The sequence below is a fragment of the Neofelis nebulosa genome, chromosome Y (genome assembly GCF_028018385.1).
Source record: "Neofelis nebulosa isolate mNeoNeb1 chromosome Y, mNeoNeb1.pri, whole genome shotgun sequence".
Classification (NCBI taxonomy): Eukaryota; Metazoa; Chordata; class Mammalia; order Carnivora; family Felidae; genus Neofelis; species Neofelis nebulosa.
In genome coordinates this window covers 5,404,916-5,417,338 of record NC_080801.1, presented here as the reverse complement: position 1 = coordinate 5,417,338, position 12,423 = coordinate 5,404,916, and the positions used below count along the sequence as shown (strand labels likewise).

The 12,423-nt window shown below is 54.2% G+C and overlaps 1 protein-coding gene across 1 annotated transcript; it reads right to left on the bottom strand.

The window, feature by feature from the left end:
* Positions 1 to 7,378: 7,378 nt before the first annotated feature.
* On the bottom strand, positions 7,379 to 10,109 carry LOC131503434 (testis-specific Y-encoded protein 1-like). Its single transcript, XM_058714905.1, has 5 exons — positions 9,423 to 10,109; positions 8,120 to 8,197; positions 7,852 to 7,963; positions 7,569 to 7,714; positions 7,379 to 7,464 (listed from the first exon to the last, which is right to left on the bottom strand). The coding sequence occupies exons 1-5, from the start codon at positions 10,107 to 10,109 to the stop codon at positions 7,393 to 7,395; spliced, it is 1,095 nt and encodes a 364-aa protein (XP_058570888.1). The 3' UTR covers positions 7,379 to 7,392.
* Positions 10,110 to 12,423: the final 2,314 nt, after the last annotated feature.

Here is a 12,423-nt window from a genome sequence, read left to right as displayed (position 1 = left end):
CAAACAAAATTTATTTTTTTTTTTAAATTTTTTTTCAATGTTTTTTATTTATTTTTGGGACAGAGAGAGACAGAGCATGAACGGGGGAGGGGCAGAGAGAGAGGGAGACACAGAATCTGAAACAGGCTCCAGGCTCCAAGCTGTCAGCACAGAGCCCGACGCGGGGCTCGAACTCACAGACCGCGAGATCGTGACCTGGCTGAAGTCGGACGCTTAACCGACTGCGCCACCCAGGCGCCCCTGGACAAACAAAATTTAAAGGAGTTTGTGACCGCTAAATCAGACCTGCATGCAATTTTTAAGGGGGGACACTCAGAGGGAAATTCATATCTCTCTATCTATCTATCTATCTATCTATCTATCTACCTACCTATCTACCTGTTTATATTTATACTTTTTATATTTATCTTTAGAAATAGATATAGAATTAGATATATAAAGATATATAGAGATATATAGATATTGATATAGATATAGATATATAGATATAGTTATACAATACGTATACACATACACATACATATACACATACATATAGATATACATATACATATACATATATATATAAATATACATATACACATACACATACATATACATATAGATGGAGATGGAGACGTAGATATAGATATAGATATAAAGATATATAGATATTTTATCCTGCAACCCTTCAAACAAGATAATGGCCATAAATTCATATCTTTCAGTACTCACTTTAAACGTCAGTGGACTCAATGCTCCAATCAAAACACACAGGGGAACAGAATGGATGAGAGAACAAGTTGCATCGATATGCTGTTTACCGGAGACCCACTTTAGATGTGAAAACAACTTCAGAGTGAAAATAAGGGGATGGAGAATCATCTGTCATGCTAACCGTCAACCAAACAAAGCCAAAGTAGCCATACTTCTATCAGACAATCCAGACGTTAATGTAAAGACTGTGTCAAGTGATGCACAAGGGCATGATGTCATAATCGAGGGGTCTATCCACCAAGAAGACCTAGCAATTGAAAACATTTATGTGGTGTATTTGAGAGCAACCAAATATACAAATCAGTTAATCACAAACATAAGGAACCTCATTCTTAGTAATGCCATCATAGGAGGAGACATCAACTCCCCACTTGCTGCAATACACAGATAATCTAAACAAAAAATCAACAAGCAAACGGGGGCGTTGAAGGACACACTGGACATGATGGGCTGCACAGATATCTTCAGAACATTTCATAATAAAGCAGCAGAACATACATTCTTCTCCAGTGCTCATGGAATATTCTCCTCTATAGATCATTTCCTGGCGGAAAAAGTCAACCCTAAGGAAGTTCAAAGAGATCGAGGTCACACCGTGCACATTTTCAGACCACAACACTACGAGACTCGAAATCAACTACAAGAAACAATTTGGAAAGGTCACAAATACTGGGAGACTGAAGAACATCCTACTAAAGACTGAATGGGCTAACCAAGGGTTTAAAGAGGATATACAAAGTATACGGAAGTCAATGAAAATGTATATGGAAGTTACTGATAACACCACAACCCAAAACCCCTGGGACGCACCAGGGTGTGTAATAAGAGGACCTATCTAGCAAGTCAGGTCTTCCTAAAGAAGAAAGAAAGGTCTCAGAGACACAACCTCACCTTACGCCTTAAGAGGCTGTAAAAAGAACACCATATGAAACCCAACACATTCAGAAGGCAGAAAATAACAATCGTTAGCGGAAATTAACGCTATTGAAACCAAAAATGAAACAAACCAAAAACAAAAACAACCTCAAACCAACCAACCAACCAACCAACCAACCAACCAACCAACCAACCAAAATAGGAGAACAGATCAATGAGCCCAGAAGCTGCTTCTTTGAAGGAGTTAACAAAATTGATAAGCCAGTCATCAGTTTGATGAAACAGAAAAAGGAAACGGCCCAAATCAATAAACGCAAGAATGAAAGAGGAGAGATCACAAGCAACACAGCAGAAAGGCAAACAATAAGAAGAGCATATTAGGAGCAATTATTTGCCAATAAAATGGGCAATCTGGAAGAAATGGACAAATTCCTAGAAACATTTACACTACCAAAGCTGAAAGAGGAAGAAAAGGAAAATCTGAACAGACCCATCACCAGTAAAGAAATCAAGTTAGTAACGAAAAACCTGCTGAAGGAAGAAGACTGCGGGGCCGGATGGCTTTCCAGGGGAGTGCCAGCAAACATTTAAGGAAGAGTTAACACTTATTCTCTTGAAGCTGTTCCCACAATAGAAATGGAAGGAAACTTCCAACCTCTTTCTATGAAGCCAGCGTTACCTTGATTCCAAAACCGGAAAGAGACCCCACTAAAAAGGAGAACTATAGACCAATTTCCCTGATGCACATGGATGCAAAACTCCTCAACAAGATATCAGACACTCGGATCCAACAATACATTAAAATGTTATTCACCACGACCCAGTGGGATTTGCACCTGGGATGCAGGGCTGGTTCAGCATCCGCAAAACAATTAACAGGATTCCTCACATCAACCAAAGAAAAGACGAGAACCACAGGATCCTCTCACTCGATCCAGACACAGTGTTGGACAAAATACAGCATCCTTTCCTGGTAAAAAAAAAAAACCCTCAGGAAAGTAGGGATAGAAGGAGCACACATCGAGGTCATAAAGCCATGTATGAACGACCCAACGTGAATATCATCTCAATGAGCAAAAGCTCTCAGCTCAAGTCAGGAACGAGACAGGAATGTCCACCCCCTCCGCTGTTACTCAACACAGTATTGGAAGTCTTAGCCTCGGGCCTCTTCATCCTTCTGCTCCCCCTCTGCAGCTACTGCGCTTCCAGCCCTGGCTCTACCTTTCCTCCTCCTCGTCTTCTTCCCTCTGCTCACGTCCTCCTCAATTTCCTCCCCAGCTACTACTGCTCTTCGACTCCTGCTGCTCCTCTTGCTCGTCCTGGACTTCCTCCTCCTCCACTTCTTCCCTCGCCTGCACCCGATCATTCACTCGTCTTCCTCCTCCTCCTCCTCCTGTAACTCCTCCCAATCCTCTTCCTGCATCTGATCCTCCTCGTCCTCGTCCTTCACCTCTTCCTCCTCCTCCAACTCTTCCTCCTAGGACTCTTCCTCCTTCTCCAGGTCCTCTCCTGCTACTGCCCTTCCTGCCCTACCTCTGACCTTTCACCTCTTCTTCCCTCTGCTCTCGTCCTAGTCAACTCCCTCCTCCAGCTGCTCCTGCTCCTTTGGCTCGCGATCCTCCTCTTCCTGGTGCTCGACATCATCCTCTTCCATTTGTCCTTCTCCTGCACCCAGTCATTCCCTACTCCTTCTCCTCCTCCTCTTCTTCTAACCCCACCCAATCCTCTTCCTCCAACTCTTCCCGCTCCTCCTCTCCCTCCACCTTTTCCTCCTCGGGCTCTTCCTCCTTCTGCTCCTACACTTCTACTCATGCTCTTCCACCCTGGCTCTATCTTTTCTCCTCATCTTCTTCCCTCTGATCTCGCCCTCCTCAACATCCTTCCGCAGCCGCTCCTACTCCTTTGGCTCGTGCTCCTCCTCATCCTGGACATCCTCCTCCTCCACTTGTTCCCTCTCCTGCACCCAATCATTCACTCCTTCTCCTCCTGCTCTAACGCCTCCCAATCCTCTTCCTCCAACTCCTCATCGCCCTTCTCCTCCTCCTTTAATGCTTCCTCTGGTCATCCTTCTCTTCTCCAGGCACATCTTTGTCCCTTAAGACCACCGCAATCTCCCCTAAGAACGGGAGCAATAGCTCTCGCACTGCCCCCAAGTCATCCGCAATGAGCACCGGACCCTGAGGCATGGGCCCTGACAAGCCTTTGTGTCCCTGCAAAAGGAGCCTGGCAACCTCCCAGGCCTCCCGGGGAGACCTGGTAGTGGGAACCTGGGAGCAGCGACAGGATCCCCAGTGCAGCGACACCCAAGGGACGATCATATTGTGCTCTGTCTTTTCAACAACACCTACAGCAGTATCGGACCTAGAGGCCGGGCCCCAACGGGCCTCACACGCGACCCCTGACCAGCCAGCCCTGTGTCGGCAGTGCCATCCAGGAGGAAGCTCACCGACACACATGCCAGGCCTGGGACCCAAAGGCGCTTCGAACACCCGCTAGGCAGATAAGGTCAGGGCTAGGTTACTGCATGGGACCTGATGCATCCCTACAGTCGTCCCCAATTCCTTGTAGGACAGGTCGGACGTCCTCCACCGGGCCATGGGGTCTCCATGCTGTCAGCTGGCAGCAGCCAACACATGACCAGCGGTACTGGGACACCGTCCAGCCTTCCCTCTCATGCTGGATGGTGGCCGCGTGTTTACCGAAAGCCCTGTATGGGGGCAACGGGCTATGTGGAAGGCAGGTAGGCGGGTAGCCAGGCACAGACGAGACCACCCGCTGTGATCCCGCAGGGTCACTGGGACTTCACTTCCATCTGGCCCACACGCAAATCCTAGGGATGGGGCTTTGGGGGCAGTGCGAAGCCTTGCAGCTTCAGCGTCAAGGAGCTGGGCACACACACCTGTGGGCACAGCCGGCAGCAGACTGGGACCAGTGTTCCTCCCTAGGCCCCTTTGAACCTCCACCACCTGAGAAGAATACGGGAGGGGCTGTAAGGCTTTAGATTCCCCAAAGCACACACAGAGTGGACCACGTGCTGCCCACTGCGGTTTGGGGCGGGGCAGGTGGAGCCCGGTCAGAATCCTGACCACACTGTCCACAGCATCCTCCGTCGACATGCAACCGCTGAGACGCTGAGAAAGGAACCCAGTTCCCCATTTTCGTGAGGCCAGGAATCGACAAAGTCTGAGGCTAATCAGGGTCGCCCACACAGGGACTGAGAGGCTCATTCTGGCACCCCTTACGTGCAAGGGGAACAGAGTTCTGGGACACACCTTGACATGTCCCCAGCCCAGCTGCAGTGACAGTGGTGATCTTGTGCTGCGGGGAGAGGTGTTGCTGGCAAGGAACTGTCCCCTCAGAGAGCAGCTGGCAGGCTGCTCACCTGCCCATCCACACACGGATCCCCACACACCATCCTGTATGGCACCCCTGGGGGTCTCAAGTCACCTGAGGTCTAGGGTCCAAGCTCCTCCCTTTCCCTGGGCCTGGTGCACAGGAAGCAGAGAGGAGAGCCCCGAGGAAGAGCTGACTCGTGACAAAACATGGCACGTCTGCCAAGAGCAGACATTCTTGCTGGACGGCTCCCTCCAGGGAAATACCTACGCCCTCTGCACACCACGTAGCCTGACAGGTTGGGTTCCCTAGCTACTCTGTGCACAAAGCCTGGGCACAACCATGTGCCCCTACGTATTTGCTACTGTAGGCCCACCAGGGCAACGCAACACACACACACACAGACACACACACACACACACACACACACACACACTCACTCCCACATAGACACACACTAACACACACACAAGCACACTCACTCACAAGTGGTCCACTGGCCACTGGGCACAGGCTTTCCTCCCCTCGGCCCCCCTCTTGACCTTGCACCAATTTCCCTTTTGCATCCTGACTTGAGCCCGCTGGCACAGCAACGATTGCACCCATCCTGCCGATTACCATCAGGACTCAGGAGGGAAGGGACTGCACTCTTGTATTCTGGCACCTGACTGTCCCACCTAAGCACCTCATCCACAGAGACCCATGTGTCTCTCCTTGTCTCTCCAGCGGCTACACACCCACTCCTGCACACACAGAGACACACGGCTACGCAATCGCACGAACACATGCACGCTCACACTGCCGGCACCACCACGGATCTCAGGCCCAGTTTGCCACAGACACCCGCACACACTCGCAGGAACTCACGCTGGATCTCCGCCCTCGCGCGTACTCTCTCCATGAAATCCCACTCATAAGCCTCGCTGCTGCCCACAACCTACACCTGCCTCTTCCCCTCACACATCTCCCATCCTGAGCCACTGTCTGAGGACAGGGCTCGGGGTCAAAGGGGCCCCGGGTGTGGGAGGCAGCAGCAAGGTATACTGGCATCGACTGTGAGAAGCTTGCCTACTCCTGAGTTCTCCGGGGACACGGGGCCTTAGCTCTGATCCTGACTGGAGGCTTTGCTCCCTGGATTCTATCTCACCAAGGACAGGACACCCTTCTGGGAGCAACGGTCCTGGCTGAATCCCACCAAGTCCTGGCCACACTGTACCAGGACCCAATGGACCAATTTGGTCCCACTGTGCAATCCCCTTCCCTGCCTTTCGGCTTTGGCCTATACAACAGGTCTCCAAATAACAGGTCTGTCTCTTCCTCCTCCTCTTTCCAGGCTCTGCCTGCCCAAGAAGGCAGGCCTCAGTGCACATGGCAACACCTGCCCCACACCAGGACTGCACCTCTCCTGCACACACAGAATCACCCGGGCAGTGGCTAGGACAGTCACACTCAGGTCCCGATCTCGTCGTCCCTTCTGAGATCCCCATAAACACATACACACAAACACACACACACACACACACACACACACACACACACACACACACACACAAACAGAAGGGTTTTCAACGTCCTGTATGTGTCCACATAAACATCATGGAAACTCTTCAAGGCTGCCACACGTTATCTCTTCCTCAATTCTCTCCGGGGCACGTAGAAGACAGGAGACTCATCCACCCAACTCTTCCAGCACTCGTGGTGTCCTCCATTGTTTCTGCATGGGCAAAGATAGAAGCTCTGCGCATTCACCCCACACAGATGCAGAGCCCCTGACTCATGTGGGCACACGCAGACACATTTGCGTACACGCTCACACACACACCCCCACGCAACAGACACCAAGAATGATACGGGATATTGGCAAATACTTCCCAGCTGGTTTCACTCTTGTGCCTCGCCCTTTTGCGATCCCCCTTGCTTTCTCACCCAGGGATTCATTTCCAGCCCCCAATGGCCTTGGACCAGTTCTAAGAATGGCTGTGAGGTTGCGCGAGGACATGGCGTGGTGGGGCACATGGAAGGAAGTGCAAGATTCTCACCACAGTGGCGTCTGGGGACACGTCAGCTCCTGACCCAAAGACTGGCAGGCAAATCCAGACTGAAGGAGCAGGGGGAAGTCCGGGAGAGGGCGGACATCCACGGGGAGCATTTGTGGTGGAGAAGCATTGCTCGTCCTGAGTTGCTCTCCAAAGCCCCAGCCCACAGCACAACTGCATTTGGTTTGCAGGCTTCGACCCTCTGTGTGTTTGCAGCTGAGTCTGTGCAGGTCCCCTGTCATCCTCCCACCCTCTCCCCATGCTACCTGTGTCCCTGTCTCGGCGGACCTCCATTTCCAAGCCAATGTCTGGCCCACGTTCCCTTGCCCATACAACACACAGGTCAACACACCGCATACTGGGGTTCTCACCGACACGTGCGCACGTCAGATCACTGTCTTCTGGTCCCTTCCTCCCTCAGGTAGTACTGCAGGGGATTGGGCCACAGGTCCTCGATGATGATCTGGAAGGGGACACAGGCCGCACCACATTGGGCATAGCCCATTCTCCTCTCTGGCCGGGGGCCACCCACATTCCCACTGCTGACGAAGGCCTCAGGGGCCCCACCTCGGCAATCCTGTTCGCCCCTGGGCAGCTGTGCTCACACAGCCAGTTGAACAAGTTAAGGCTGGTGGGGTCATGCCTGCGACTGGGAGCTCCACGTTCATAATCCCAGAACCACTGGACTGGAGTGGAATGCGATGCCCTGTAGCCTGCAGGAAGAGAGGATTTGAGGAGCAACCTGATGGCCTCCTCCCCACCCACCTCCCCCTCCCCGTCGCCCTCCCGCATGCCCCTGATTCATGCTCCTCACCCCCTGCCCCGCACCATCATGGGACCCACACCCTACCAGCAAAGCTAAGCTGATACTCCTTAATGATCACTGGGTTCCGGAAGTACGGGTTGGCCCCAAAGAAAAACATCACTCTGCAGCGGTACTTGGGATGGCCCACTTCTTCCACCTGCCGTGAGCAATGGGACAGGAGGGGGCAAGTGTCCTCCCTCGGGCTCCCGAGCTACTTGCCTGGCTGTGAGGGTGAGCACCTTTGCCTCACCCTCTCCCGCCCAAATCCCACACCCGACGGGACGGCCCCCAGCCACAGCCTCCCCGGTCTGACCTCCAAGTCGACCACGTAGCTGAGCACGTCTTTGTCCTGGGCACCCATCATGGCCGACAACTGGGGGTGATTCAGAATCTGTGCTGTGTCAAGGAGCTGTGCCTTCAGATGCTGTGGAAACAGACACACACCCCCTCCAAACCTCCCAGGCTAAGAGCAAAGGACGGGATCATGGCATTTGCAGAAACACCAGGAAACACTAGTCCCCACACTCCTCAGCCTCTGCAAATGCATCAGACCCCATCGACACTGGGCAGTCCGTTGGCTTCCTGTACCTCCCACGCTGTCTGCACACAGCAGGGAGAGACTCCACTGCCTGCACTCCTCACAGTTCCTTCCTATATCTGACCTGTGTGGGCTGCCAGCAGCCCATCATAGCTTGGGATGTCGGCCTGTGCACTGACCCCTCCTCACTGCTGGGTTTCTTGGCATATTCCCGTGAAGACCTAGGTTGTCACCAGCCTTCTGAGTGCAGATGGAAGAACATGGCTTACAGGAACCCGACTGCCCACTTACGATGCAAGCGGAGGGTGTGGGAGGGAGAAAGAGATCAAGAAGCACGGACGAGGAGGGCCGAGGAGGGAAAAGAAATAGACACAGTGACACAGCCAGTCCGGAGAGAAAGACATGGGTGGGACCCAGCCGGAGCCTGAGGACAGAGAGGGAAGCAGCGGTGGACATACCAGGAGAGAATCCTGTGTGTGTGTGTGTGTGTGTGTGTGTGTGTGTGTGTGTGTGTGTGTGTATGTCAGGGTCTGTGCAGGCAGCTTGTACCCCGTTCGGAGTGGGTCTGAGTCGTCCTACTGTCTGGCAAAGGGGCGTGGCGTGCTTCCACTAAAGGCCATGAGTGTGTGTCTGAAAAGCTCTCCTTTGACGGAACTGCTAAGAAACCGTGCACAGCCTGTGAATGTGAAGGTGGGTGTGCGGCCTGTGTAACTCTCCCATTTTGCAGCGAAATATTTCCTTGCTTTATCTGCTCTGAGTGAAGGCTGCTTTGTGCTACCCTAGCTCTGGTAGCATGGGGACACATGACTCGCGTCCGCAAATAATGTTTGAGAGCAGCCTGCAGGCCAATGTTGGCGGAGACCAAGAGGAAGCAGCTCCAAGTCCCCGGTCCCCCCGTGCCCAACAACCGCCCCTGTGCAAGGCCTTACACTGGATCCCAGACCACACCAACCCAGGGCCAGGGACCATTCCCCAGCTCTCCTCCCTCGGGGCCATCGCCCTGAGGCACCCTGCTCTCAGTGCCCAGCCCTCCTGCACAACAGCCCCCGCCATCACCCACCAGCACAAGGAAGGATACCGCCTGGGCCCAGAAGCCAGGGATGTGCTTGATGACGGCCCTTCTGTGATCCAGGTGAGAAATCCGCCTCCGAAGAATCCTGCGCTTCAGCCGCCGTAAGGCCCTGGAATCCTGGGCATTCCCAGCGCTGATCTCCAGCTGAAGACGCTCCAGCACTGCCAGTGGGTCCTGGGCTGAGGCAGGACGCAGCGCTGGCTCTCGCTGCTGCAGCTCCTGTGAGAGCGGGGGCCCCTCCTCCGCCTCTGCATCTGCCTCGCGCTTCTCCTCTTGCTCCTGAATCTCCTCCTGCTGCTGTCTCTCAACTTCCACCTCCTCCTCCTCGTGCATGTCCTCTGCTTCTGGCTTGGCTTCCTCAGAATTCTCCTCTCCAGCCACCTCTTCCTCGGTCGCCCCCCCGCCGTCCTCTTCCTCCTCCCCGATCACCACCTCAGCCGCCACCATTCCGTCATCCAATATCAGCACCAATTCCTCCGCTGGGCTTGCCACCTGTATCTCACACCCGGCCTGGGCTTCCTGCACACGATGGGCGCTTGCCGCCCCTGAACCTGGGGACTGCGGCCAACCCACGCCCTCCAGCGCCCCTGCACTCCCGCGGGTCCGGGACTCTCGACCTTTCTCATCCGGGACGATCAGGGTCCAGGGTCGACGGGAATCGCTGCTTTTTCCGGACCGCGACACGCTGGCCATGACTCTCCGCCCCGGCCCCAGTGTAGCTAGGGCAGCCTCAGGACAAGGACAGGGAAATGGCAGCCGGTGGGGGGAGCCTTGGCCGCAAGACCTTTAGCTCCCTGCTGCCTCCCGCCTCAGCCCGCCCAAGTTGGGCGCAGGCGCACAGGCTCTGGGATTTGAGGACTCCGCATTGGCTGTGGCTGCTGTGGAGGAGGGGCCGAGACAGAGGCAGTGAAGAGTGGGCGCATGCGGCCTGGGGCGAAGTGGTTCCAGGGCAGGTCAGGCCCGCTGGCCAGCTTCGCGGAACAATGAGTTGCAAGACAGCAAGACAGGGTGCTGGTGGCCAGCAAGCGCGCGCCAGCGGCCGGTCCGGGCTCTGGAGCAAGTGCCCAGCCACCAGCGTGAGCCCCGTTTTGCCGCATGTCCTCTTCAGCGCTGTCACCTTCCAGGCCTGACTTGCGAGGTCCCCGGTATCACACAATCTGTGGTCGCTTGTACACCCTTTCCCCAGAGGCCTCAGTACGGGCACCAGAGCATTCAGCACAGGAACGTCCACGCCGTGAGCCACTGCATGCTCCGTCCCTTGCCCCTTCTTCATGAAGCTGGGGCAAGGCCTGGAGAAGTCCTTAGGTGTCGCGCCTACTGGGGCCACATGGCCGTCCGCACGGTTTCTCCTCCCTGGCCGTCAGGCTGAGGGCAGCGGTAAGGTGGGTGCCCACCCAGAACCGGTGACACCCACCCTAGATCCACCCCAGTGCCGTGTCCCTGCCAGAAAGCAGCTCAGTAGACCTCACTGCACTGCAAATCAGAGCAAAGAACAACCCCCAGAGCCCCATCTGCCACTGGTGCCCTACTGATCTCCGTGCAGAGGGCCAGGGAGGTGGGGTAGTAGGATTTAGCAGTTTGCTCCGGTCCGGAAATCTAACCTTCCACTAAAAGAAGGACGACTCCAACCAAGCAGGGCACTTAGGGGGCCCTTCACCGAGTATTGCAAACTTGTCTGTGTCTGTCTCTGAGAAAGCCCCGTGCCTGCTTTCACTAGTACACACGATAGCAGACGAGTTCCCTTCACATTTCCCAGGCGCCAACGAGAATTCTGAAGAAGCATGCACCCAGACACAGAAGGTCCACTGAGAGAGACAGCGAGAAAGAGACACACAGAGAGAGGGAGCTATAGAGGGAGAGAGAGAGACACGTGCAAGCAGATGAAGGAAGGACGAGTGGAGGGGAAGACCGGCCTGGAGAGGGAGAGTCCCAGGGAGATTGGCGGGACTGACAGGGAGGAGGAGCAAGACAAGAAGAGACAGAGGGGCACCTATTACAAGGAAGACCGGCGGAGACAGGGGGAGGCAGTAGTGATGGAGAGGAGGGAGACGAAGACAAAGAGAGCTGGAAGGAAAGTGGGAGGGAGGGACAGGAAGAAGACAAGGGAGGGGGAGGCAAGGAGAGGGTAGGAGGAAGGAGAGCAGGGGCAGCCGAGGCAGAGACAGGTGGGCTGACTCTGAAGACAGGGCAACTGCAGTGTGCAGTTTCACCTGGTGAAATTCACCTGTGCAATTTGCACAGAGACGAATGCTGTACAGTGGTCAGCCCTCAGCACAAAAGGCACCACTCCGACCTGGACCTTAAGGGCAGTCTGAAACGAACCCTGAACTAGAAGGAAGCTAGTTCTAGCTTCCTAGACTGAGGAATGACTGAGGTCATTCGGGGTGAGGAAGAGGGCACCGCAGGGAAGAACACCAGGACCCGATCCCCACAGGGCTGCTGGAAGCCCTGTAGTTACCAGCAGGAGACAGGAAACGGGACTGCCGGAAAGACACAGCAGAGATTTAGGCACAGCACGTGCGGGAAGAAATCACGTCCCAAAGCTCAGCAAACTCAAGCAAAGGCAGAGGCTGCACATGCATGAATGTCAATGCTGTCTGAGTGGAACCAACGAGGTTCTCACAGATGCCCAGGAAATGTGCTCAACTCTGAGAACCCTCGCCTCTGGCAAGCTTCTCATCCAAAGCGACTCATCACGGAGAAAGGGTGCACCGTGAGCAAAAGAGCCAAGGTCTCCTTCGGATCCCCGGACGCAGACAGGTGATCCGCCCAGTACTGTCAAGCCAATGGATGGTTATAAAGCTTACCTTCCACCACAGTGATGGAGGAAACTGGCACCCGAGGGGAGGACAATGAGTGAGAACCGCATCCCAGGCTGTAGGCTAAGGACAGACCATCAAGCTGTATTGGAAGGTCATGAGACCGTGACTCAAATGTCTGTACAGACACAGAGCGTCTGCAGAAGCACGAGGGCTGGATAGTTGTAAGCAGGTGGCGGGATTTCTAA

Excerpts from the sequence above, each read along its gene's own strand:
- LOC131503434 (XM_058714905.1), bottom strand. The coding sequence starts at position 10,109 with ATGGCCAGCGTGTCGCGGTCCGGAAAAAGCAGCGATTCCCGTCGACCC. Across the intron at positions 7,964-8,119 it reads GCTACGTGGTCGACTTGGAG|GTGGAAGAAGTGGGCCATCC; the intron begins GTCAGACCGGGG and ends TGCTCACGGCAG. Across the intron at positions 7,715-7,851 it reads GTATCAGCTTAGCTTTGCTG|GCTACAGGGCATCGCATTCC; the intron begins GTAGGGTGTGGG and ends CTCTTCCTGCAG.